A 25,267-nucleotide genomic window follows, 5' to 3' on the forward strand; every position below is an offset into this window, starting at 1 on the left:
TAGTAGTTTTAGGTGAAATAGTCAACAATGGGGAAGATTGTTGACTTAACTTTTCGACAGAAGTTATTTCATTTTACAGTTGTAAATGTTCATTACAAGTGCCACAAGCTCATTAACAGAGATTGTTATGAACAAAACTATTAATTTTTGCAAAGTTTTATTTAAAAAATATCCAAAATAGTTTAATAATACAGAATCTAGCACTACACAAAAAAAGAAATCCAAAAACATTATAAACAAAAGAAACACAATAGCTGCTGATTTGTCCTACCTAGGAAGTGAACTGGATAAAAACTGAACATATCAAATCACAAACTGTTAAATAAGCTTTCAAGTATACACTGTTACTATTTATAGCACTTAAAACTTTTACCCAGACCACATAGTCCTCCACTTCTCCTTGCTTTATGGTCACACAATAAAAAAAATCATGTTACCAATTAATTTACAAATGAAAGGCCATTAATGCTGACACAAGTCACACAATGTAACAGCATTAAGTTCATTGAAAACTAATGCGTTAATGCTAAAAAAACACTCGAAACAAAATGGTTCCTCCAGCTTTTTTACCCAGTCCATTGTTGATTTATTATCATGCATTAATGTAAAAGCAAAATTTTGCACATATTTAGTGGTAAGTTGATTATCTTCAGGTATAAAATAATTAAACCTAAAACGTCCAGCACAATGCAGCTGCTGAAGCAGAACCTGAGGTAAAAATTAAGACAAGAACAACCCCAGCAATTTTTGTGGAAATAAATTCGAGAGATGACATTTTCACTCATAAACAAAATATCCGGGTCTGTTCGAGCTTTTATTACGATTTTGGTTTTGACGACATTTAACAAAATTTATCCAGCAAATGACTTTTCACGGCCAAAATACACATGTACGTTTAAGAAAAGGTTAAAAAGTAAGGCATATACGCTAATCTGACGTTATTTAGTAGAGATGTACTGAATATTCGGTTTGCCGAATTTATTCGGACGGACCAGCCACTTTTGCCAAGATTCGGTTTCCGCCGAATCACAACAATTATTCGAAATCACAACGAAACCGAATATTTTATGAACACAAGTTCAAAGCATTACACGCACCTTCATTTTTGCTTCATAAGGGAGCACACAATTTTTCCAACTACGGCATAACTATAATCGCTTCAATTATTATGATTTTTTAAACATTTTCACTTTGACAAAAAGTCGGTAATTCATTGAAATAATAACGAAACACAACTATACTTTGTGTGAAGTCATAAATAATTCGGTTGATTCAGCTGAATTTATTCGGCAAAACTGCCGAATATTCGGTTCGGTCAAACCTAAATTAAGCCGATTCGGTACATCCCTATTATTAAGTGCTCAACAACATTTTGGATGCAAGTTCCCCAAAAGCGGTTGTCATACGCAATCTTGTTACTTTGTTTGTAATATGTCCTGCATTGGGTAGCTTGTGACTAAGTTTTCCTGAAGTCCAGTAAACGTTGAGATTTAGCCACTAAAACAACAAATAAAAATGTGCGTCCGCGAGAGAATAAAATTAAGTGTGAAGTATTGAAGAGTCTCCTCTGCTTGCGATATTTATTTATTGCATCACAATCAACATAAAAAAGGCATTTATTCGCGCAAAAAAACAAAGCCATTCATACTTTTAGTGTTGTCAGTGATGCAACGAACGGCCTTCGAATTTTTGTCCGTCTTGTAACATCGGGGGAAATTAGTCTTACATGTTGATGCGATAAGACTTTTGCAGTAAATTAACTTTCAATGGTAAGTTCAAGACCGGATTTGACTGGAGGGCTGGAGTTTGGTGATTCGTCGCTTACATATATTCCCTTCTTAAACTTCCCTCCGGTTAGGAACCACTGATTTAAAATTTAAGCAAATAACCAGGGACTCTCTTATTACTGCAACCACTGGAGTTCAAACGAGGGCATCTTATAAACGTCAGAACTTCGATGTATAAGTTCACACTCTGGATAACGGTATGCAAATCGGGCATCGCATTCTCGTACGCTGATCAGCAGTTCACGTAGTTCCCACGCCGCTGTCGTACGAACCAATGGCATAGTAGAGCGTTGCTCACGTGGAAAAGCTAAAGAGCCTTTTATGCAGATGTCCAGAAGTACCGATAGTTTTTTGTTGAAGATCTGTCAAAGATCCAAATGCAATTTAATACATATTTGAGATCTTTCTTTATTACAAATGATACATTTATATTGTATTAATAGTAAATACCCCAAGTTCTTGAGGGTTGTGCAATAGACCTCCATAAAGAACACCATCTTTTCCATTCCAATCACCACCCAACAAATTACGACACACTGCGTAATAGTTTATGTCAGTCTTGACACCACACGCCTCTCGTTCAGTGATTGAAATAATGTTCTTGTATGCAACTTCAACAGTTTTGTCGTCATTTTTTGATATTCCTAAAAAATTGCATAATCCGGAATTAAACAAAGATCAAGAATCCACACCACTCTATTTGTTTAATGTCTAACGTTTGCATCGATGCCTCGGGTATACCCGTTTGAAATCAATGCGTTTTTATCACCGCTTGCATTTACCTTTAACTTCCCGTCGGCCCTTTTTTACTGTTGTGCGGCACCCAGTTAAATCCCGTCAGTTGGTTATATTTTAACTGACGATGACAAAATAAACTGGCGAAACGTTGTGATGTTTTACACGCAAATACTGGCTTTAATCTTTTTGCTCAGATTATTTTTGCAGTGTGTACCTAACTGTTATGCAATGAGTTTATATGCGCTGCTGTATACCACGTGCTTGCTTTTTCGGCTATCAGTTCAAGTAAGGGATATTTAAAAACAAACTGTTTTCACGTTATCTCTGCCCTTAAAACCAGTGTTTCATCACGTTATGTAAAAAAAACGGTGTTTCATAACGTATATGTCTTTCTATGTTAGATTTAGCGTTGTAAGAACCACGAAGACATATACTTTCGTTATAACGTTTTTTTGTTTCGTTTCGTTTCAGTGGAAAACACTGCATAAAAAATAGTAACATGGAACAATTTTTAAACGCACTGAAAAAGTCGCAAGTGTAGAGAAAGTTTCGTGTCTTTTTAGCCCAATAACACAAAACAAGTCAAAGATTGTTTATTATTTCCGTGACTTTGACAGGATAAGTGGTAAAAAATTAGCGAAACAAAATCCATTTACAGATAAAAAACATATACCTGCTTCCATGCGGTCTTGGTCGGCAATTACGACATTTTCTGCTCTATGAATCCTCACCCTTCCTCTTTCAGACACACCAACATCATGCGGCGTCAGTTTGTGTAGAAGAATAGAGAATTTCGAATCGTTTTCGGTCATATGCCGTGCGAGGTTTAAAAGCTGCGAAAATATTTACTTGTTTAAGAAAACATTTGATTTTGGTTAAAGCAAAGACGATTTCATTAAAAATTACGCTACAAATGCCCTGAAACAGCGGTTCTCAAACTGGGGTCCGCGCTCCCTAAAAGGTCCACCATACGACTTCAGAGGCACCGCGAGGAGCTTAAAGTATTTCTACACTCTTATGTAATATCAAGTCTTGCCACTTTACAAGCTAAATATTACAAATGAATAAGTCTTCTAACAAAATGTGGTCCTTTACTTTTTTCAATTAACGAAAAGAAGCATTTGTTCACACACAATTTCTTGTTTGTGACGTAATGAATTGTCTTGAAACAGTCCCACGCAAAGTGATCCCACGAAACTAAATTCATTCTTCATGTTATTATAGGAATACTTTCGAAACGAATAAATCAACATTTATTTGGTAACTCCACAATGTTATTTTGCCATGGTATTTTCAGTTTTATAAATATTAGCTTGGACCGCGAGTGCTCGAAAAAATTGCGAATGGACCGTTATGACAAAAATTTTGAGAACCGCTGCCCTAAAAGAAAGCGACCACGTTTATAGGAGATATTGCTGGTTAAATTATAGCACAAAACAGTTCTAATTCTAGGATAGTAGTTTTTGTTGAAGAGTAAAATATAACTGCAAGCTACCCACTTAAAATTCATAGAACTTTTTTTATGTGACGTTACAATTCAATTTTTGTGTGTGTACCAATCACAGAAGTTTGGTTTTAGGTGCACAAATAAAACGAGTTAAAATTGTTATGCCATTACTTTTAATTTGTGGGATAGTTTAATGTTTGCAATGGGATTAAATTTTCCACCCAGTCAATCAAACAGTAAGAAACCTGGATAGCCACGTCTAATCTAATTTTCCACGGCTCGTTGTACACTTCATACAGGGTTTTCTCTACTGCCATCGTGTGGACGATTACATTTCCGCATGTTCCGATCATCCGAGGAAACGGCCAACCTTCTACTGAAGGAAACAACTTCTAAAAACACCAAAGTAACAAGTTATGGCTATGAGTTTTTATCATAGTTAAAGCGTATATTGTTATTGGTTATTTATTTTCTTTTTTTTACGTAACTATGTTACTCAAAGGTTTTACATGTTCAAAGTATATAAATCCAAAAGCTAATCCAAATAAAAACGCCACACTCAGTCTGAATTTAGAAGTTTTGATATGAGCTTACTCAATGTGACTGATTTGACAAATATAAAATGGCATTAAAATTAATTTTTATTTGTTTATTATTTTACGAGGGGAAAAAGCTGCTGATTGAAAATCGGAGCAACCACCTGCACCACTGTTCCTGGAGAGACTTTGCACAAAAGCAACAATCTTGCTTTGTTTGCATCGTTTTGATGACGTAACAGCACAGACCCGTAATTGTTAACGTCATAAACACGTCGCACTATTCTGTCTGCTAGACGCTGGGTGGCGCACATCAGTGGTAAAGAAATTCCTTTGATGACGTCAGATTCCAGTCGGCCTATACAAAACATTTACATTAGGTTACTGTTTAGATTTCATGTTTTAAACTGCAAAGCTATCAATCAAATCTCTAGCAGTCTATACTAGCAATGGCGAAAAGTTGTCATAAGTTTGCGTTGTCGATCCGCATCATGAAAATGTTAACTATATACTTGTTTTAGAAGTAAAAGTCGAAAGAATGCAACTAGTCAAGCCAATAAATCGTTGAAAATAACACTTAAAAGCCTAAAAGTTGCGATTTTACAAAAAACTAACCTTCAAGCCTCTTTAGCTTCTTCCACCGACGCCAGGATAGGAAGGTTTCAGTAGCATTGCAGTTTTCATCCCTTCGTAAGTTCTGGCAAAGTGATGATCGATAGTTCGTTGTATCGAATATCTCCTTCGGTGTAGTGACGTCACATCGACCATGTGGGCAGATAAATGGGGTCTTGAAAGTTGCGTTCTGCTTTACACCGTGTTTGCTGATTAAAACTCCATTGATCGAATACCATTTCTTTTCTGTTGAAAACATATTACCCACAAATTCACTACAGCTTTAAACCCAGTAAATTAGAAGCAAAATGTAGAAGCTTATCAGGAGCCGGTGTAGTCAAGTAATCAACGCAACGAAACAACAACTTAAAACAGACATTTAAAACAGACAGAGCCTATTTTAGGTCGCTGTGAAACAGTACTCAGCAACTGCACTGAGTAGGCTGATTTATTAATCAAAATGTCTTATAGTGCTGTATATATACTATAGTTGCTTACCGACTACGGCAGATGAATAATTGAGTTTAACTTTTGCTTTAGTCTTGTCAAAACACAGAGACTCGCCGAAACAAAGAAAGTCGTTGCACACACCACCACCTGTAGGCAATCCAAATGGGATAATGTAAAACTGCAGCATTACACCACAGTATTGCAAACTTGTTCAAGGTTATAGCAAAAAAAAAAAAAACACACGAAGGATAAAACGACTAATCACATATGCTTTGTATCGTCATAACGGTTTAAGACAGTGGTTCTTAACCGGTGGGAAATTTCCCACTAGTGGGAAATTTAATGTTTTAGAGAGAAATTATGTGAGTCAAAAGTCACCAAACTCGGACCCGTGGGTTGAAATTAACCGTTAAAAGGTAATTTAATACAATATTTTCCGCAACAACATGTAAGATTAACTTCATCTACTTTTACAAGGCGTATAAAAATCCAAAATTCGTTTGTTACGTCACAGACATTACTAAAAGTATCAATGATTTTGTTATTGTTCGCGAATAAAGGCATTTGATCTGTTGATTGTGATGCAATAAATGACTAATGCAAGCACATGAGATGTTTCAAAATTCCACACGATTTTACTTTTTCACGAAATCACTATTCAAACTAAATAAGATTGCAGTATACCTTTAATGTCCCGACCAAATCGCTTCACAAAATTATTTCGATTAAAGATGTTTTTTGTTGATGTTGGGCACAAAACATCATCATAAATTAAAAAAGAGGGGGAAATTCGAACTTGGTGATTTACTTCAGTGGGAAACCACACCAAAAAGGTTAAGAACCACTGGTTTAAGAGCTTATACCTGCAAATGGTGGATGCAAAAGACTTCGTTCAAAAAAATCTTCTTCTTTTTGTTTAAAGTGGCGCGTAATCACACCAAAAAAGACACCGACTGTTATAATGACAGCAATCAAACACGAGTATTTTGACGCCGTTCTGGTTTGTTTAGTTTTGAAATATCTACTGGTTCCAATAACGTTTTTGGAATTTTGGATAAAAAGTCTCGCTAATTGGTTGCAACGCAATCGAAACATTATGAAAAACTTAAAACGCTCAATGCTTTTGATTGTACATGGGTATGCAATATGACTTATACGTACTGTTCTTTTAAGTGTCTGAAAAGTTTGGTAGTATAAGTTGCTCAAAACGCTTCAACGGAAGTCAAAAGCGTCAAGACGCCTTGCCTTAAGCAAACCAGTTGTCTGTTATGATAACTGCCTAAAAAGAATACAAAACACCAAACCTTGACCAAAAGCTTATTTGAGATAATATGTCGTTGTGGTTAAATTTGGGAAATTTCAGCTCGTTTAAGCAGCATATCATACAAATTTAAACATTACATCTTTTCATCTAACAGTTCACCAAAGCGATTTGGCCTGTCTTGCCTAATTCAAAAACTATGGTCCAAAAACTGTACAAAATGTTATAAACACAAAAATGCACACGGGCTGTGCAAAGGAAGCAATGTGACGTCACACCAAACGTTCAGCAACGATTGACTCCAAACAAGTACAGGAAGTAATTGTTCCCGAATTGTGATTACGCTCCCTGAAAATCATCAACTTGAAAAAAATATTAGATGTTGAAAATATGGTCTTGTTTCAAGCATACGGATTCCAGAAACTATATGTTTGTGTGTGACCAAAGTATGTGTTTGTGCCAGAGTTGTAAGTCGGGCCGGACTTTTCGGGCCGGGTTTCGAGCTTGAGTTTCTTAAAAAAAACGGGCCTGATTCCGGCCACTCTTGTGTCAGTATTGTTTTAATTAAATCTATCTAGCTAGGTAGCCAGTTGCTGGACCTGGCCTAAATGTTAAACAGCCCTAAAAAGCTTTGTGAAAGACCAATTGTCTATTGTGTTTGTTGTCTTGGTCTTTCCTGAGGCTTCAATTAATAGGCCTGTCAATCAAACTTTTGGGCCTAAACGGGCTTCACAAAAACGATTCGGGTTCAGGCCGGGTTTCGGGCTTGTACTTTCGGGTCGGGTTCTGCCTCCAATTTTAGGTCCGTTTACAATTCTGGTTTGTGCAGTGCACAGGTCTGGTACCAGAAACCCAATCAAAAATTATCCCCGTTTATATAAAAGTCTTGTATAACTTACGTGCGGCATATCTACGATATGGCCTTTCTGACATTGCCATGGATATGCCATATTTGTTTTGTCTGGTAAAGGTCTGGTAAAGGGAATATAATCCTGAGGTAGATATACCAGGTCTAATACATAGGTAATCATGTTTGACTAATAATTTATTCTTATAACGGCAAGGAGCATTTTGAATGGACATTGCACATACTTTATTTTAATTTAACAGGATTAAAACAATTTTGCAGTGTTTAACGATAAAATAGTCCAATCGGAAATTTGGATTTAACAAAATTTCATAAAAAATAATTTTATTGGAATTGTTCCGAGGTTTGATATAAATTATTGCAGGATAAATTCGTTGTATTTTGTTTTGCATTTTTTGTGATGTAGCATTGTGTGATTTTTGCATAGCTGTGGATTTGAATTCTAATGTGCCGGATTTAGCATATTGCGCAATTGTTTGTCGTCGCACCTCGCACGTTGCGCTCACGTGACTCTGTGACTGCTGTTCTTTGTATCTGAAGTAATCGCTTACAGGCTCAATATTTTGTTTCAAATCACAACGAAAACGAGTTTGAATTGTTTTACTGGAACTGTTGAAAAATCTTAAAAGTGAGTAAACCCTTTTGTAGAAGTAAATGGCAAATGTGATGCTCGGTAAATACTTTGGGGAAGAATCATTGTCATTCATGAGAGAAGTTGCCTTGTCTTATTCTGTTGTTATTAAGGGAAATACCATGTCTGACTTCCTAGTGATTGTTTTTGTGTGGTTTTTGACATAGCTATTGCAGATTTTAACATTTATTTTGTTGTACACTAGGATGCAAAAGTAGAACTTTTTTACAAACCCAATTAATGCTAACTGTAGGGATACAAACAAATTCTAATTGGTGCATTGATTACCATGTATTGCCCATTTCCAACATACCAAAAAAGTGCTTTGGTTTACTACATAGAGATGACTTGGTAACTATAGTATTGTTTCATATGACATAATGATTTTTGGTGTTTTGCAGGCAAGTGGTTCAACTATGAAGAAATTTGTATGTTTGAAATTTAGTAACGGCTCAACAGACATAGTGCCACGCAGATGGATGGTTGGGTATTCTCAGTGTAAATGGCCGCCTGACTCAAATGCAGATATTAAAGCTTTAGCCAAAATTGAAGTTGAACCTGAGGAGCACTGGAAAGAACACAGTTGTGTGATTCTTTGTGAATCTAGTATGTGGTAATATGGTATTCACAAAGCACCCTTATTTAAATGAAAAATGTATCTTATTTTTTAAGATAGCTATCAAAAATGTGAGGAAAAGAGTTATACTACTGCAATCTTAAGTGAGACATCAGCAGATGAGGATTTTACCCCACCTCCTCTTGTGAGAACAGACAGTCGAAGTATTTACAAACAAGCAGCAGCTGAAAATGATAATTGCATCAGAAAGCATAAAAGGTTTTTGGACATTAAAGGCTTTACATAGTTTGCTGCAGTTAAAACTGTTTTCTTTGTGTTATCAGGAAAAGCCCTCAAAAAGTTTTTCTCCAATCCAAGCATAAAAAATATCAAAGTGATGATTTAGTGTATGAGATCCGAAGTGGCTATGCTTTCATAGGAAAACAACTTCATGTTTTAAATGAAAAACTTGATCGACTTTGGTATTGGAATGTTACAATGAGCAGTATCTCTAGCACTTCAACTAAACTTTGGAAAATGGAACCTGCCTGTACAGAGGAAGAGCTGGAGGAAAATTTAAAGCAATCTCTGGTACAGTATTACTGTATTAAGTTAATTGTCATGCAGACTAGAGAAAATGATTAACCTTTTTATAAACAGAATCCAAAGTTGTTGGCACAGCAAGTGGAGGTGAAGTGTCTTAGAGCAACCTTTCGCAACTTTTTGAAAGTATTCATGGCCAAAAACTTAGCTATGCAATTTTCTTGGTCTGGAATGGGAAGAAGCCGTCAACAAGTGAAACGAGCGTTTAAAAAGCCACCAACTCTACACAATTTTTCAAGGTAAATTTGTCTGATCGAGGAGTTTCTTGTTCTGAATACTTTTAAAATGTAATTGCATTGTTATTGAGTTCCAAGGTAGTTTTATCATTTGCAGTTGAAAGTGTTGATTGGTGTTTTTAAGTAGTACAAGATATACTGAGTATTAACAAGTTTTCAGATATTTTAGTTATTACTTAATGTATAAATCTATTTGAAATGGCATGTCAATTTCCAGGTTTTGTTTGAACCATTTTTTAGTGTAAAAATTTCAATATATTGTGCTTTTAATGCAATAAATGTTGCTCTTTTAATTGCTTTTATGATGTCTCTTTGAAAAACATTACTTTTTAGATGTTCTACACAACACTTGTTGCCATCAAGGTGCCAACAGAGAGGAAATAGCCAACGCAATAAAACGTGTGTTCAACAGAGTGGCTGATTGGGATGGCGGGAGGCAGCAACGCATGAAATCTACAGAACAAGCCTGAAGGAACACCTAATGGTCGTTTCATTGTGCTTATTCGTTTGAATAAAAGAGAATTTTATACAATAACGTGGTATTTATTTATAAGGTTAACTCAGATTATGTACTTTTCAAGTAATTTCTTACTTAAATTAAGTGTGGCATTGCGAAGTGCCTTGTTAGAACAAGCTAGGTTCTTACATACAAAGTAGCACAAGGGCCATAACTGGCCGTTGTTGCATTTGAAACATATATGCCGAACATATACGTCAGGGCTATGCATGGGTTTAGCATATGGCCCAAGTCTTTTGACGAGGGAAAACGAACATAAGTTGCAGAAGGGCCCTACATAAATTTTTGATTGGGAATGTTTCTAAAGACCATACCAAAACCAAAATGTATCAATCAAGTACGGTTATCGAGTAACGCTTTGTCCAACAAGCAAAAATGGCGTGTATACCCAGTGGTGGGATTCAGCCGGTTCGCACCGGTTCTATAGAACCGTCTCACGAAAATTTATGAGATCAGCGAACCGGTTAGCATTACTGGTTACTGTCAATGGATTTTGTAACAGAACCGGCAGAAAAATAAGACTTTTGTGACAGAACCGGCTGACAAAAAATGGAATCCCACCACTGTGTGTACCTAATCCACACAATAAAATAAGTCTCGCATACAAGTTGTGTCGTAAATGTCAAAGGCTCTTATAGCTGTTGTATGATTTCCAAGGTTTTAAATCCTAATAATGTAATACAGTATAATAATAAGACAGTATATTTTATAACATTACTTTGTATGACATTATTTACATAAGTTACAGATCGAGAGCCATTAGTTTTAAAGATTATTTAAAGTTCAAGCCTAATAGCAAAGTGTTTCGCTTTGTACACAGTGCAAGTGGGGACTTGAAAAACGCAACGTTCGTTTTGTGACGTAATGTAAATACATCCAATGTGTACCGTATCTATGCCAACCCGTAAAAGACGCGAAGCTCTGTCTCGCAATTCTTTGGGCGATAATGTTGAAAATGTTTTCAGTTCATGAAACCAGTGGCACAAGCTAAAGCGGACAATAGTTAGACGTTCGATTTAAGGACAATGCTCTTTATTGCGTCACAGTACAGGCCATTGTGGCATTGAACAAAAACAAATATTGGTTCAGCGGCGTAGGGTCGCCTGGGGATAGTTTGGTGTAATCACATTTTCTAAAGTGCTTTGAGCTTAAGCAGCCTTCCAGTTGAAGCACGGGTTTGAATATTGCTGGTAATGGATTACAAGCATATTGGCCACACAGGCATTTTTAGCAAGGAAAACCGAAGTAAATTAGATATTAATATGTTTTTGTGTGTGCAAGAAATAGATAATAACTACATGGCTCAACTGTTAGGACTGTCACTATTTGGCCTTTTACTAAAGCTATGCTATAGGAACAACTAATCATTACGTACTTGTGTAGACAGGATACTTAAAAACAGTTGGCAAAACAAGTCGTAACGTGTCCTTTCGAGACAACAGGTTGTGTATAAATATAGCTCCAATATAAGATTTCAGAGTGATGTCAGACATTTGTTAGTTGTTTCAATGCGAAATAAGACACCGTAAACATCTTAATTGTCTTCCAACGCTATCAAACTGTTTCTTCTCTATATTATTAACTAAATGACGTCAACAGTGTAGTCAGGACAACGGCCTATGGGGTATATACTCTACTGGTGGCATGCAATATTGATAAGATAGCCCCGTTGCGTTTCGACTGATGTTCAATAAGTAGGGCTGTTGTGGGAGACCGGATAAGGGGGAAGCATTTGTGAGCGAACGTACCTTTTGTTGCTGGATAGTTGAGCAAACACTAGGGTCGTTTGTGGGCGTCTTTGTAAGGAAACCTTGTAACAAAAGTTGTTTTTCAAGCCCCCTGTGATTTATATCTGTGAGTTCTTCGAATTATACAGTAGAACAAATGTAAGTCGAGGTATGAAAGCGATTTAAAGACAATAGACTTGTTGATAAATTCGGCGAAAAGCATTAAGAACTGGTATCAATGCTTTGTGTAATCAGCACTTTCGTAGTATTGATAAATTTGTTCAGTGAAAAGTTATAAAGCACAAATGAGAAAGGTGAGGCCGGTAAACTATTTACACAACCCTTACGATAGTTTGACTTTAAACTTGTCATTCATGTCTTTCAAATTTGCAACTGATGCATCCTGGCGCGTAGAACGACATTCATGTTGTTTTTGTTGCAATCATGTTTAAATCAATATCATATTACCTATTTAGGGAAGCGTCAAGTTTGATGTCGTTACGTTCCGCTGTTGTTGCCGGTCCACTTTGTCATAGTTAACTTCATTGTGTAAGCATCACGCTCGTACAGTACCATACCAAGTAAATTTGAGAGTGCGTGTTGTTTAATATTTTACACGTTTTGGTGCCACTTTTTACAGAGAAATGATATGATTTTTTTGACCACTTGTATGTCATCTTGTTCCACCCTTGCAAGACTTTCTTTTGTTGTGTGGTACAAACCACTTCACTTGTTGGATAATTGTTCATTGAAATTTTAGTGCTAAACTCTTGATTAAAACAGAAAGTCAAACTTTATTCAAACTTGACTACAATTAATTGATTGGATGACGTTTATCAAACACTTTTAAGGCAAATAAAGTACTGTTAATAATTTAAATGACTATCGTGCGTTAGGTTATTAAATTTTGGTGAGCGTATATTACAGGTAATTGACCATATTTCTACTGTGTACCCATGGGTTAAAGATTTCATAAATTAAACTTTTTTTCCATAGTTTTAAAGTTTTTGAGGAGCTTTAGCTCAAGGTACGTGTCCACTGCTTCTGCGAAACTCAAATTTGATTAACATTTTAATATTTTAACAGATAGTTTTTGAAGTATTTGTTTAGCTTAAGCTGTCAACATGGCCGAAGATGGTCCTCTCAAAGAAGCATTTACGTTGTTCATGAAGCAAGGGGCTGCCAAAGCCGTAGGGATGTCCAACAAAAACTTTGTCAAAGTAGGACTTAAAAAAAATAGTTTTGTAAAATAACAAGATATTTTTAAGCAAACAAAAGTTAACGTAAAAAAGTTGATTGGGGCTTAATTGTTACAATCGTGGTTGACATTTGTTAAGTATAATGGAATATTATAATGTAAAACTACACTGTGTGCTCGGTTGTGTTTGATCGCTATGTACGTTTTTATAGTGTTGCAAAGACTGCAAGGTCGTAGATGGGAAGTTGTGCACTCAAACTGATGCTGACATAGTGTTTAGCAAGAATAAGTAAGTTTCGGCACAATCTGTCTGCTGTAAAAAAAAATTAGGTCAACTAATAAAAAATATGCAAGAAAATCAAATCTGTTCAACCGTTTAAATTAGCACTAAGGTACCTGCAGCTAACAAGGCCCATTAAAAAACTATTGCGTATAACTGAAAAACCATTTAACCGTTCCAGGCCAAATTCGGCATGATTGTTGCAGAGGTTGATATTAAACATCCATTAGATTTTGAGGACGTTTGCATGTTTTGTTTTTGTAGGATAACAGTTTAAAAATAAATAAAACTTGGGCCTTAATACAAACCTATGCTGTTAATAAAGCCCAACATTTTCTGTTTTTAAAAATAGTCTAGAAACCAATCAGACTCATTTATACTTTGCTTCGGTCAAATAAAAGTTCAAACAAGCAACGTTATTAACTCATATTACACACATACTGTTAACTACGACATATAACTGTTAATCTGAAGGTACTAAAAAAAGAATAAACGACCCCTTGATATTTGATAACCAAAAATACTAAATGAAAGATTACTTCCACAAACATCTTATTCGGACTTTTTATCTCCCTAAGAAAGCATAAAAGCAAATTTTGTGCATATCAGTCGCCTTTAGTATAAAAGACACTTGAGAAAATGACAAATGATCGTTGGGACTTATTGCAAGCAATGGCTGACAAACAAAACCGTAATAAAATTTATTTGAAGTAATTCTTTTTTCCAGATCGGATAATGCTCCAATTAAACTAAAATGACCCCATTACTAATATATCTTAATAGGTTTTCATTTCGACAACACAACCTTTTCATTTTTGCGACCAATTTTAACAAAAAATAATAAAAAGTTAAAAATAAACACTTCTTAATTTGGATTGGTCATGATAACAATTACATATAACTTGCAGGTCCAAAACTTTGTAAATCATTCTAAGTACACATATATTTTAAAATTACATCAAAACGGAAGCATTTTTTCTGGCACATAAAAAAATATTAGCAGTGGGCCTTATTACCTTCCGGGCCTATATACCTTCAGGTACCTTACAACAACGCTACAAACTATTACAGGCCGAAGGGTGCGCAAGTTATTGATTTCGAAACTTTCAAAGCTTGCCTTCTTGAATTGGCTAACAAACGAATTAAAGAAGGACCCAAGGACAAAATTTTCGAAATGGTAGTGGGAAAAACACCAGGACTCAAAGGCGTAACGGTAAGGGTTTTTTATCCTTTTTACACTGCTAGACTCTTTTTGGCGTAATAGGCCTAAAGGGCACGGGAGAAGAGTCACATTCAAAATTATTGTATATTCCACAAAGAGCACCGTTTTAGATGCGATCAAAATTGACACTAAATAAGCCCCCTTATCAGGTAATGGAACAGACAAACAATCGCGTTTATATACATATGACAAATTAAATCACAAATTTCATTTAACGATTTAACATAGCATAGCCTACTACTGGCATTTAAAAATTGAAAGTATATTAGCTTTATATTTTATGACCGACCCCAACTAGCCGCAAAATATCCGAACCTGGTGAGACCAAATTTTGATGTCCTAATTAAACTTTTTAAAAAAATTAAAAAAAAGTTATAAACGATAGCTGTTGGTAAAGGTTTTAACAATTTCTCGCTTATTTATATACTTCTTGCCAGCTTTTAAAATGAATATATCCATCTGTTTTCGGAACTATAAAGTGAAATCAACTCTCTCTTGCATTTCCGAGTAGTACCTTAACAAAGTACGTTTTCAACAGACAACTTCTAAGACAGGTGGAGTGGATAAGTTTACTGATGCTTCGAAATATACTGGTAGCCACAAGGAAAGATTCGGCGCCGACGGAAAGGGAAAAGGTAAATATCAAACAGGAAGTTCATAAAAATTGGTTTTAAGTCACTTAAAAGTACATTAAAATGTTCATTGCCAGCACTAAACGCCAGAAGGTAAACAAGTTCTAAAAAATAGTTTTGTTGGTCTGAGAAATAAGTACAAGACATCAGTTAACGTTTAAATTTCGATGCATGACTTTTTGCAAACTGCTGTCATCATTGCAATACATTTTGTAGGTTTAGATGGCAGAGCAGATAGGGCTGAGAATTCAGGCTACGTTGGAAATTACAAGGGACAGGGAAGTTACGATGCGAAAACAAGTTAAATCTAGAAACCGTACCTGTTCTATGTGATGTTTTGTTGAGTAATATACTGTGTAAATGTTTAATATAGAGTGTTTAAAGAGATATAATCGTTAAAGTGTTTCGATGTAGTGAAAAATAAATTCAAAGCTGTTTCTTTTGTTGAAATACAACTATTTGATACTTTTATGCTGTACTTGTTTTGAATTTAGTTTAACAAAACGTACTCATAGTCAGTGTAGAGGTAGGGTAGATATGGTACATTCATTTAACAGAAATTGTACGCAAATTTTTGCCATAAGGTAAACTCCCCATTTGTCAAAACTTTGTTAAAGACCAAAACTTTCTGCTGTTAGAAATACTGGAATATCTGAATTAATCATTTACTATTGTGTAATCGAGTAAACATGAACTTCCGGAGTACTTTATTAAGTTAGTACAAAGTCCGTTTATATATTTTTTTCAATAAACGAATTTCTTATACTTCTCAAAGCAAAAGTTGTCGTTTTTTAAACATATAGCAGCACAGTAAGGTAACGTGGCATGAAAAACACTGGACTCATCTGCGAAAACTTGTCAGCTGTAAATACGCTAAAATAAAACTAATGGGGAGGTAAAAACGTCGCTGTATTGTAACGTATTAATTTTGAGTTTTAATAATTTGTGCTGATTTCATGGATTTTCCACTAGTGAAATTTTGGCCGTTGTTTACTAGCAACGAACCGTTTGAATTTGAATAGCCCCTTTTGATATCTTGTCCAACGCCCTAAATAATGTTTGTCCACTAACAGCCGATTGATTGAATGCAGTAACGGTCTTTTGTTCCCCCTACTAACTCGTTGTGTACGAAGTTGTTTGTGTTTACTCAGACTGCGTTGTCACCACAAAAGCGCAGTGGTTGGTTGGAGAGTTGCTAAGATGCTGACCGTTAAGTTGGACAATAGCTTGAGAGCCTGATATTGCATAACCGTTGAGCGTTGGTAAACAATATTTGAAATAACTGACGGTTTGTCTAGATCTATATATACGTAGTAAGTTAGGCCGAGCGTTATTCTACTTCCATTCTACTTCCATTCTACTTCCAGTCTAATTCTACTTGTACTACTATTCTGTTGTACTGCATTGAATTGATGTAAGTGGATTCGCTCTGAGTAGAATCGAATAAACTACAAAAACAATCAACTTCTGGAGCAATTAATATCCAATCTGAACACGCAAAGGCCGTAAGACCTCAATCTTACAATTTGGTGACCCCGACGTGATATATTGGAATTACCTATCAAAAATCCGACGAAGGAAGGACTTGCAAACGAACTGCAACATGAAGAGGCAACTAATAAACATTTCAACCAAACAAAAACCTTCTGACACGAAGTCAAAGGAGTATGGAAACGGATTCGAAAATGGAAACGGAACAATAGCTTCAAGGATGTTCATTTAGAAATCAAAAGTTAAGTTTCATATGTATTTTTGTTTTGCAAGCTTTGCCTAACAGTAATGTTATGTTATTATGTCATTTTCTATCCCCATCGCTATGTTTTTAAGTGAGCTAAGCGCTGTGAACACATCATATGTTTCGAATTTTTATTTCCGAGACTTAACTAATTATTTATCGCATTTTACTTGTCTCTATATCCATTAGCTTCGTGGAGACTCGATTCTAAGAGTTGAGACACTTTATTCTCAAGGTAATCCCCCCTCGTTTGGAAAAGTTAGCTCTTAGTAGCAACACCGTGCTGCTGGTCAGCACACATTCCTTTACGTGGTTCTGAGAAATACGTTAGCTATTGCGCGTAGTCGCCCGGTTGTATATATATTTTCACATGTCCGCAAGCAACATAATTATCACTTGAGCTATGACTTCTCCTACATTGCACGAGGCTGAATGCCCTATATTGTTGCGCAATGCGCCTTTACTCATGTCATGACACATTATTACAAGGTTACTACACCTTTACTGGCTAGATGGCGTTCCAAATGGATACACAATGCCTCATGATTCTAGACCAGGTTGTCCTTACTTATTATAGACCAGATGTCTATACCGGCCGCTGGCTGCCACGCAAAGCCATGGGATCTAACGAATATTGCTCCCACCTTAAGCCAAGTTGTTGCATTTTGAAGCATTCATACATATAAAGCAAAAGCGATTTTTAATTAGTGACGTTTTGTGATTTCATCTTAAACAACCTAAATTTCGTTCCAGCTCAAAGCAAACTACTATATAGCTTTGTATTTCTGTATACTGTCGTTTATTTTATTGTTTCAGATGTGAATTTTGGATCTCGTTTCGCATTGTTCAGAGAAGGAGGACATTCAAATTTTCACCACACCGCTGTTGACGTACAACTCAACATACGCACTGGATTGAAAAACAACTTCCAGGAACGCGAGCGTTACGCAAATTCGTTGTTTAAAAGCGTATCGTATTGGTTGTCGGTGTAAAATCGAATGTTGTCTTTTTCTTCTAAAATACGTGTACAATTTTTTTTCTCTTATTGCATTATGATTTCTTTTTCATTATGATTGTGATATTATGAAGTTAAACATTTGCTGGCAAGGGGCATATTGTAACGTATTAATTTTGAGTTTTAATAATTTGTGCTGATTTCATGGATTTTCCACTAGTGAAATTTTGGCCGTTGTTTACTAGCAACGAACCGTTTGAATTTGAATAGCCCCTTTTGATATCTTGTCCAACGCCCTAAATAATGTTTGTCCACTAACAGCCGATTGATTGAATGCAGTAACGGTCTTTTGTTCCCCCTACTAACTCGTTGTGTACGAAGTTGTTTGTGTTTACTCAGACTGCGTTGTCACCACAAAAGCGCAGTGGTTGGTTGGAGAGTTGCTAAGATGCTGACCGTTAAGTTGGACAATAGCTTGAGAGCCTGATATTGCATAACCGTTGAGCGTTGGTAAACAATATTTGAAATAACTGACGGTTTGTCTAGATCTATATATACGTAGTAAGTTAGGCCGAGCGTTATTCTACTTCCATTCTACTTCCATTCTACTTCCAGTCTAATTCTACTTGTACTACTATTCTGTTGTACTGCATTGAATTGATGTAAGTGGATTCGCTCTGAGTAGAATCGAATAAACTACAAAAACAATCAACTTCTGGAGCAATTAATATCCAATCTGAACACGCAAAGGCCGTAAGACCTCAATCTTACAGTACCTGGTAAAGAGAATGAGGTGTGAGAAGGTTTGCTAGAAAAACGAGTGGTTTAAAAAAGGCAACGCGACTGGTTTTGACAACATGGGTGAATTGCTTTACAAGGTACGTTAATGGTATGTGGTGTGGAACCTATCAACTCTATTAAATGGGACGACAACAATTATTGTACCTGCATGACATAAACACGGTCAGCTGTGTTTAAAACTAGTTCCAACATTGCTGTACTGTGGACTCGGTTATGTTAGCACTTCACGTCAGATTTAGACCCCAAACTGGCTTGTCACGGTCTGTTGATTTTATACATAAATTTTTTAACCTTTTTCTAGCGCTCGGTTTTACGAAGATCTGGTTTAGCGTCCTCAGCATTCCGATTTCGATGTCGGGGTGATATAATCCGCCGGTGTTTGTTTTGTGTTACGAATTTACTATGCTAAACTGCTGTTTGGTAGAGATTTAGAAATTTTGGATAGAGATTCAGAGTGTAAAGTACGGCGGTAATATGATTCTGTAGAACCAGCAGTCTGTTTTATTTTTTACTATAAACAAAGATTGAATACGTTTTTGGATAAAGCATGATTCAAATGTATGTAACGTTTTAGAGTGGTCAATCGTTTAGTTGAAAGTATTGGATCACTTTTTGATTATATGGGTACTAGTAGTTGTGATATTAATTATACACAACAAACATGGATATGTTGGCGACCGTTGTTGAAAACCTTTGATACGGTCCGTCGATAGCGAAAAGGTTTCGCAGCACAGATAGGGGTGTTGACTGTCTTGTAACGCAGGGGTTGGCAACCTTTTTTGCACTGCGGACCGTTTTTGAAACTACAATTTTATCGCGGACCGGTCTTCAAAAAAATACATATATTTAGCAATAAAAACACCTAAATTAGTTTATCATCCCCGGGAACATGGGCAAAATGTTTAATAGCATTTAACCTGAAAATCTATACGGCCCGGTAACGAACTCCTCGCGGACCGGTACCGCGCCGCGGACCGGCGGTTGCCGACCACTGTTGTAACGCGATACGTAGTACATGAAGTTGAGAACCCAAAATTTGTGAACAGTGTCTCTGAATTGCAAAACCGATACTGTAATGGGAGTCTGAAAACAACAGACCTTATTGACGTGTCTTCGCTGGGTTCATAGTCATAAAAAGGTCCACGAAAACACATTTTCTAACCGCGTTTTTAATTTTGTTTTATAGTAGGTTTAAAGTTTATATCAATAACAGAAGGTAAACTACATTGAAATGTCAAAAAAATTGGAAGAAGCGTTTGAGGCTTACAAAAATCGCACTGATCGTCGAGCCAGGGAGATGACTTACGAAAACTTTTTGCAGGTAGATTTTGCTGCTGCACCTTGAATATTTATTGCCTCATCTTAGCATTAGTCGTGGTTTTTGAAATATAACACAATTTTTGTACTTTATACTCAAAAGTAACGTCCCAATGACCAAACGCTTTACATTTACCGAACAACACATGAAAGATGGTTCATAAAACCATACATGTTGGAGAGGGATCTGTTAAGGTAAAATTGCTTCTCAGCCTAAAATGCAACGTCAAAGGTAGGGCTTTATAAGCCTTTGCACGTGATGCGTGAATTCTAAGGATTTGCTTTGGTGCATACGCTTTACCAGGGAATTTCGCAAAAAAAAACGTTTAAATACTGACTATAGGCCCTTTTTCAGATTCAGTTCGAGCGCCAATTAAACGAATTGCAAAGTAATGACTCCGGAGCCAAAACTTGGCCCTAAGACCAGTGCCGGATTAAGGGTCTGCTGGCCTGTAGGCACATTATCAGTGTTGCCAAATCATTGTCACAAAGAAAAGTGGCCTGGATTTTTGACTGGCATGTAGGCACGTGCCTTCTTTGCCTAATGGTTAATCCGGCACTGCCTAAGACACCTATTTATATATTTTTGGCAGGCAAATAATTGTTTTGACATAATATGTTTGTTACAGTGCTGCAAAGATTGTGGCATTGTTGACGGGCGATGGATTCGTGAAGAAGATATCGAGCATGAGTACAAACATCATAGGTAGTTTAAGTTGATTTACAAATAGACAATAATTTAATCGACCGTATTCCATGTAGGAATATTGTGTGGTATAAGACAGTTGCCACTAAAAAATATAATTAGATCAATTTCAGAAATTACGGTAATGGCATTAAGGAGTGACAAAGTTATTAGTCAGGTTGAAAGACTTATTGGCAAACATTTTTCGCTAAATTTGCCAACGGAGACACGTATCTTTTTTGGCCTTACTTTTAGTCTATTTCGATTTAACAGTATATACGGTACTTGGCTTGATTTTTTGGTTGCAACGAAAACAAAATGCCATTGGGCGAAATATAGAAATATTACTCGATATTCTTCGAATGATTTCGTTACCGGCAAAATATTTTCCATTCTTAGTTATTTGCCTGTTGAAGGGTCCGGTACTGTTCAGTTCAAACACTCTCAGTTTGAAAATGATAGTGGTATATTTAAATTTATTAGGCCAAGAGGCGGACGTTGGGATTATAAATGCTTTCGAGAATGCCTTATGGAAATCGCCAAGAAGCGCCTTAAAGGTGAAGACCCCAAAAACATATATGAGATGGTTGAAGGCCACATGCCACATTCTTAAGCAAATTGTGCCTCCCAAACGCCAACGATTGCCAGCTTTAGTGTGTGGTTTATGTTTTGTAATGTTATTTTTTTTTTCTGAAAACGTTTTAAATCAATCGGTTTTTATATGTAGTAATTGTTTCGTCAACGTATTTTTTATGTGTGTTTTTGGCGTATTTAGTGTTTCTAAAATAAACGTTTCTTTATGCTAATCTTTGCAATTCGAAAATAAATTTAATGGAGAAATCCGTCAGCTTTGTATTGGTTGATCGCTATTGCGCGAAGTGAGCCTCGTTTGTTTTGTGTTTGTTTATGAATACACCCAAACTTGACTATGGTAATTGATTGTGTGGAGTATGTTCAAATTTGTAACTCACAGATGAAAAATGCTAGTTCATAATCTTTATCAGTATTTTCGTTTTTAATAATCAAAATACGGAGAGCGTAAACTATAAGCTTACAACCTTCTATCTCTCGTATTTTAGGCAAATTTTACTTTGGAAATTTTTTAACCGACTCCCACCCATCCATATTCTGCATATTCTATCAGTCATGGTTGTATTTAATTTAGGAACACAAATACAAGAAGTAATTTAATCAAAAACATAACTGCCAAAGTACTTGCGTACATAGAAAACATCATACAGAATACATCGAAACATTTCGGCCGTATATGCTGTTTTCCAATGAACTTTTATATTATATTAAATTAATGCCTTAAATAACAATATCCCCAATATAATACATAATAAATTAACTAATTTTTGCATGTAAAAAATACGAGCCACGTTGTCTGCAAGATATTAGAAGTTTAGTAAAGCTTACGCATTGTGAAAGTGATTTTGGAGTGTCACAAACCAGTTCATTTGGATCAACAACACAAGGTTTAGTTTAGTTGAAAACATCGATTAAAAAGGACGTTTTAGGTTCGACTTAATTCGGCCAAAATGTTTTCGGCCTTGTTTCGGCCATGGTATAGTATACAAATCGGAAAACCTGTTGTATATTTTGTATTAGATTGCAAAAAGTTTGGTCTCTCCAAACTTGATCTCACATTGCTGATAAACTCGGTCGTGATTTAGCACTTGACGCCAGATTAACGACTTTTCGCGGTCTGTTGATTGCGTGTAAAAAAAACACAGACAATTCTTCCAAATCAGCGTTTCCAGCATTCCGATGTTGAGAGTAACAATGAGCCGATTCAATGTAAGCCATTGTGTAATACAAAGTTACAACGTAGGCTACTGTTCAGGCCAGTGTTTAACATTTTTGGTGTCGTACGCTTCAAAACTGTTGTAGAATTTCTTTGTGCACTTTGACATCACAAACGGACAGAAGTTCATCAAATCGTTGCAACTGTCACAAAAGTTTAACGGAAAATTGACATCTTTTTTTCATTTTAAGTGGTGTACCTTTCTCATACCCCCTTGATTTGGTGCTTGGGACCTGCAGGGGTTTTGTGCACCTTTAATTAAGGACCCTGGGTTTTGGCGAAGAACGTACGTTTAAAATAGTTAGCGGTCGAGCTGTAAGTGGGCCTAAACCTAAAAGTACAAGCCCGAACCCGAATCGTTTTTAAGAAGCCAGTTTTGGCCCCAAAGTTCGATTGTCAGCCCTATAATAAAAAACACACACACAATGGAGTGTTAGAATTTAGGGGTGTTAGAATTTTGGTTAAGTCGAGCAAGTACTATGCTTATCTTTATCTACGTAGTTTTTTAACAAAATTATGGACACAGGGTGTAAAGTTACGCCCGAATAAGGCCCGTTTGTTAAAAAAACTCAAGCCCGAACCCGCAACCGGCCCAAAAAGCCCGGCCCAACTTACAACTCTATTGGGTTTTTTTACGGTACGTGTTTGTTTTTTCTTCGGTTGAATAGATTTTTTTTTCTTTGTATAGTTTTGGTCGATCTTAGCCGTGAAAAACATTCAACCGTAATAAAATGCGTTTGAGGTACCGAAAATTGTAAGCATTTTTGCGGAACATGATCTGAAGGTTACAGAAATTTACAATTCTTGTAATTGTATCTGTTAAGTATTACGCATACAACAGTATCCATTCCGAAACGACAAAAATGTGTATTCAAAACAATTGGAACTTGGAAGAATCGTTTGAGGCTTACAAGAATCGTGAAGATTGTCGAGCCAGAGAGATGACTTGCGAAAACTTTTTGCTGGTAAACTTGTGCGTCACACGCTACAACTAACATTGTGTAAGCCAGTGGTTCTCAAACATTTTTTGTTGTGACGCCTCTGGAAAAGTTTTCTGGACTTGCGACGAACCAGCAAATAAAAGTTAATGAGAAATTTAAAACCAACTTTAATGCCCGCCAAGCGTCCCCTCCCCCCTCCTCGCGCCGATCACGCACTAGCTACACGGGCTGTTTGATCTCGACGTACATTAACGGGCACGCATAACATCTTTGGACGTAGATATACGTCAACCGCACTGAAAGTGTTAACCTCATTTTTATGAGATAAACTGAGTTCAACCACGAAACGGAACTATTCTGCGACACCCTTGAAAAATTGAAACGACGCACAGTTTGAGAACTACCGGTGTAAGCGATAGGGCAATGTAAAACAGCGAATCGAAAGGTTTTACATCTAAAACGATCCCAGTCCACAAAGTTAATTTGAACCGGAAAAACGGATTCGTGTATACTATAAAACAGTATTATACTATTTTGAACATCAATCACGCCACGGTTCCACCTACCTGATCATGCTATTAACTGAAAAGCGAAATTAAATACGGAATTTTTTCAGGCTTAAATCGCTTTTCATGTCCAAAATGCAAACTGAAAAGTAGGATTTTCTGACTTCTTCGTGCATTGTGCGTGAATTCGTAGGATTGATGTGTACGGATACGCTTCAGCAAAAACAGTTCGCAGAAAAGAGACAAACAATCCTCCAGATCTCCAGACAAACAAGCCACATAAGCTCAGATCAAGTTCGAGCGTCTAATTTCATAAATAACAAAACATCACGTTTCGTTAAGGGTACGTTAAAAAGCTGTCCGACTTTCGGGAACCTGAAATTTGCTTACAGGCACTTTCTTTTTATGAATGGCCGACTGGCAACGCGACTGGTTTTGACAACATGGGTGAATTGCTTTCGCTAAGTACGTTTATGGTATATGGAAGTGGTTTTCAACCTTTCATGGACCGTGGCCCTCTAAAAGTATATTCATATTTTGCCCCTGCAATAAAATTAAATGGCAACTCGTATTGAAATTCGGTATTAATTTCGAATTTCGGAACAAGTCAAATAGAGTAAACAACAAACTGCAATCGTGACAGACCTCAATATGGAAAAAGAGTGTTAGGGAATAAAGATATTTGCAGCAAACACTCAATTTTGCCCGTAAAAAGAAAATGACTTACTGATTGTTAGAGTGTGTGTCCGGTGAGGCTATACCCCCGATGATCTTGTTTACCGTCCCTAGCATTCCGTCCCACGATGATCTTGTTTACCGTCCCTAGCATTCCGATGTCGGTGATGGGAGTGAGAAAATCCGCACGTGTTTGTTTTGTGTTACGAATATACAACGCACTGCTTAAAGCGAAACTGCTGTATGTTAGAGATTTAAGATAGTGAAGACAGCCTCGGGTGTATGTGTGATCAGTTATACTTGTTTGCTTTAGTTTCACAACCCTACCATTATTGGTGGGTATAAGGGCCTAGCAGAAATGGGCGTTTTTTAGTTGCAATCGGTTTAATGTCGTTTTGCATCGTTTTTCTTTGTCAAAAAACAAAAAGAAGAATTACAATGTCAAGTACGGTGGTAATATGATTTTGTAGGACCAACTGTCTGCACTATTTTTTACTATGAATAAAGATTAGATACGTTTTTGGATAAAGCATTATTCAAATGT

At 36.4% G+C, this 25,267-nt stretch overlaps 4 protein-coding genes across 5 annotated transcripts; 3 read left to right on the top strand and 1 right to left on the bottom strand.

The window, feature by feature from the left end:
* Positions 1-1,647: 1,647 nt before the first annotated feature.
* Positions 1,648-5,379, bottom strand: LOC145209263 (divergent protein kinase domain 2A-like). The gene is made up of 6 exons (XM_080079535.1): positions 5,124-5,379; positions 4,673-4,866; positions 4,218-4,364; positions 3,199-3,358; positions 2,238-2,431; positions 1,648-2,149 (listed from the first exon to the last, which is right to left on the bottom strand). Exons 1-6 carry the CDS (start codon positions 5,377-5,379, stop codon positions 1,904-1,906), a joined length of 1,197 nt encoding a protein of 398 aa, XP_079935661.1. The 3' UTR covers positions 1,648-1,903.
* Positions 5,380-8,068: 2,689 nt separating this feature from the next.
* On the top strand, positions 8,069-10,260 carry LOC145229313 (uncharacterized). 2 transcript variants are annotated; one of them, XM_080094641.1, is made up of 6 exons: positions 8,070-8,327; positions 8,732-8,936; positions 9,003-9,165; positions 9,231-9,477; positions 9,547-9,728; positions 10,059-10,260. In XM_080094641.1, the coding sequence occupies exons 2-6, from the start codon at positions 8,747-8,749 to the stop codon at positions 10,144-10,146; spliced, it is 870 nt and encodes a 289-aa protein (XP_079950767.1). In that variant the 5' UTR covers positions 8,070-8,327; positions 8,732-8,746; the 3' UTR covers positions 10,147-10,260. The 2 variants fall into 2 exon arrangements, with proteins under 2 accessions (XP_079950759.1, XP_079950767.1); XM_080094633.1 differs by having other exon boundaries at positions 8,069-8,936.
* Positions 10,261-13,029: 2,769 nt separating this feature from the next.
* On the top strand, positions 13,030-16,765 carry LOC145232883 (tubulin polymerization-promoting protein family member 3-like). Its single transcript, XM_080097563.1, has 5 exons — positions 13,030-13,189; positions 13,380-13,456; positions 14,519-14,660; positions 15,208-15,304; positions 15,518-16,765. Exons 1-5 carry the CDS (start codon positions 13,094-13,096, stop codon positions 15,604-15,606), a joined length of 501 nt encoding a protein of 166 aa, XP_079953689.1. The 5' UTR covers positions 13,030-13,093; the 3' UTR covers positions 15,607-16,765.
* Positions 16,766-18,769: 2,004 nt separating this feature from the next.
* On the top strand, positions 18,770-21,729 carry LOC145232890 (tubulin polymerization-promoting protein family member 2-like). The gene is made up of 4 exons (XM_080097571.1): positions 18,770-18,869; positions 19,979-20,113; positions 20,739-20,815; positions 21,278-21,729. The coding sequence occupies exons 2-4, from the start codon at positions 20,024-20,026 to the stop codon at positions 21,405-21,407; spliced, it is 297 nt and encodes a 98-aa protein (XP_079953697.1). The 5' UTR covers positions 18,770-18,869; positions 19,979-20,023; the 3' UTR covers positions 21,408-21,729.
* The last annotated feature ends 3,538 nt before the right edge of the window (positions 21,730-25,267 follow it).

This window comes from Phallusia mammillata, chromosome 1 (genome assembly GCF_965637545.1).
Source record: "Phallusia mammillata chromosome 1, kaPhaMamm4.hap1.1, whole genome shotgun sequence".
Classification (NCBI taxonomy): Eukaryota; Metazoa; Chordata; class Ascidiacea; order Phlebobranchia; family Ascidiidae; genus Phallusia; species Phallusia mammillata.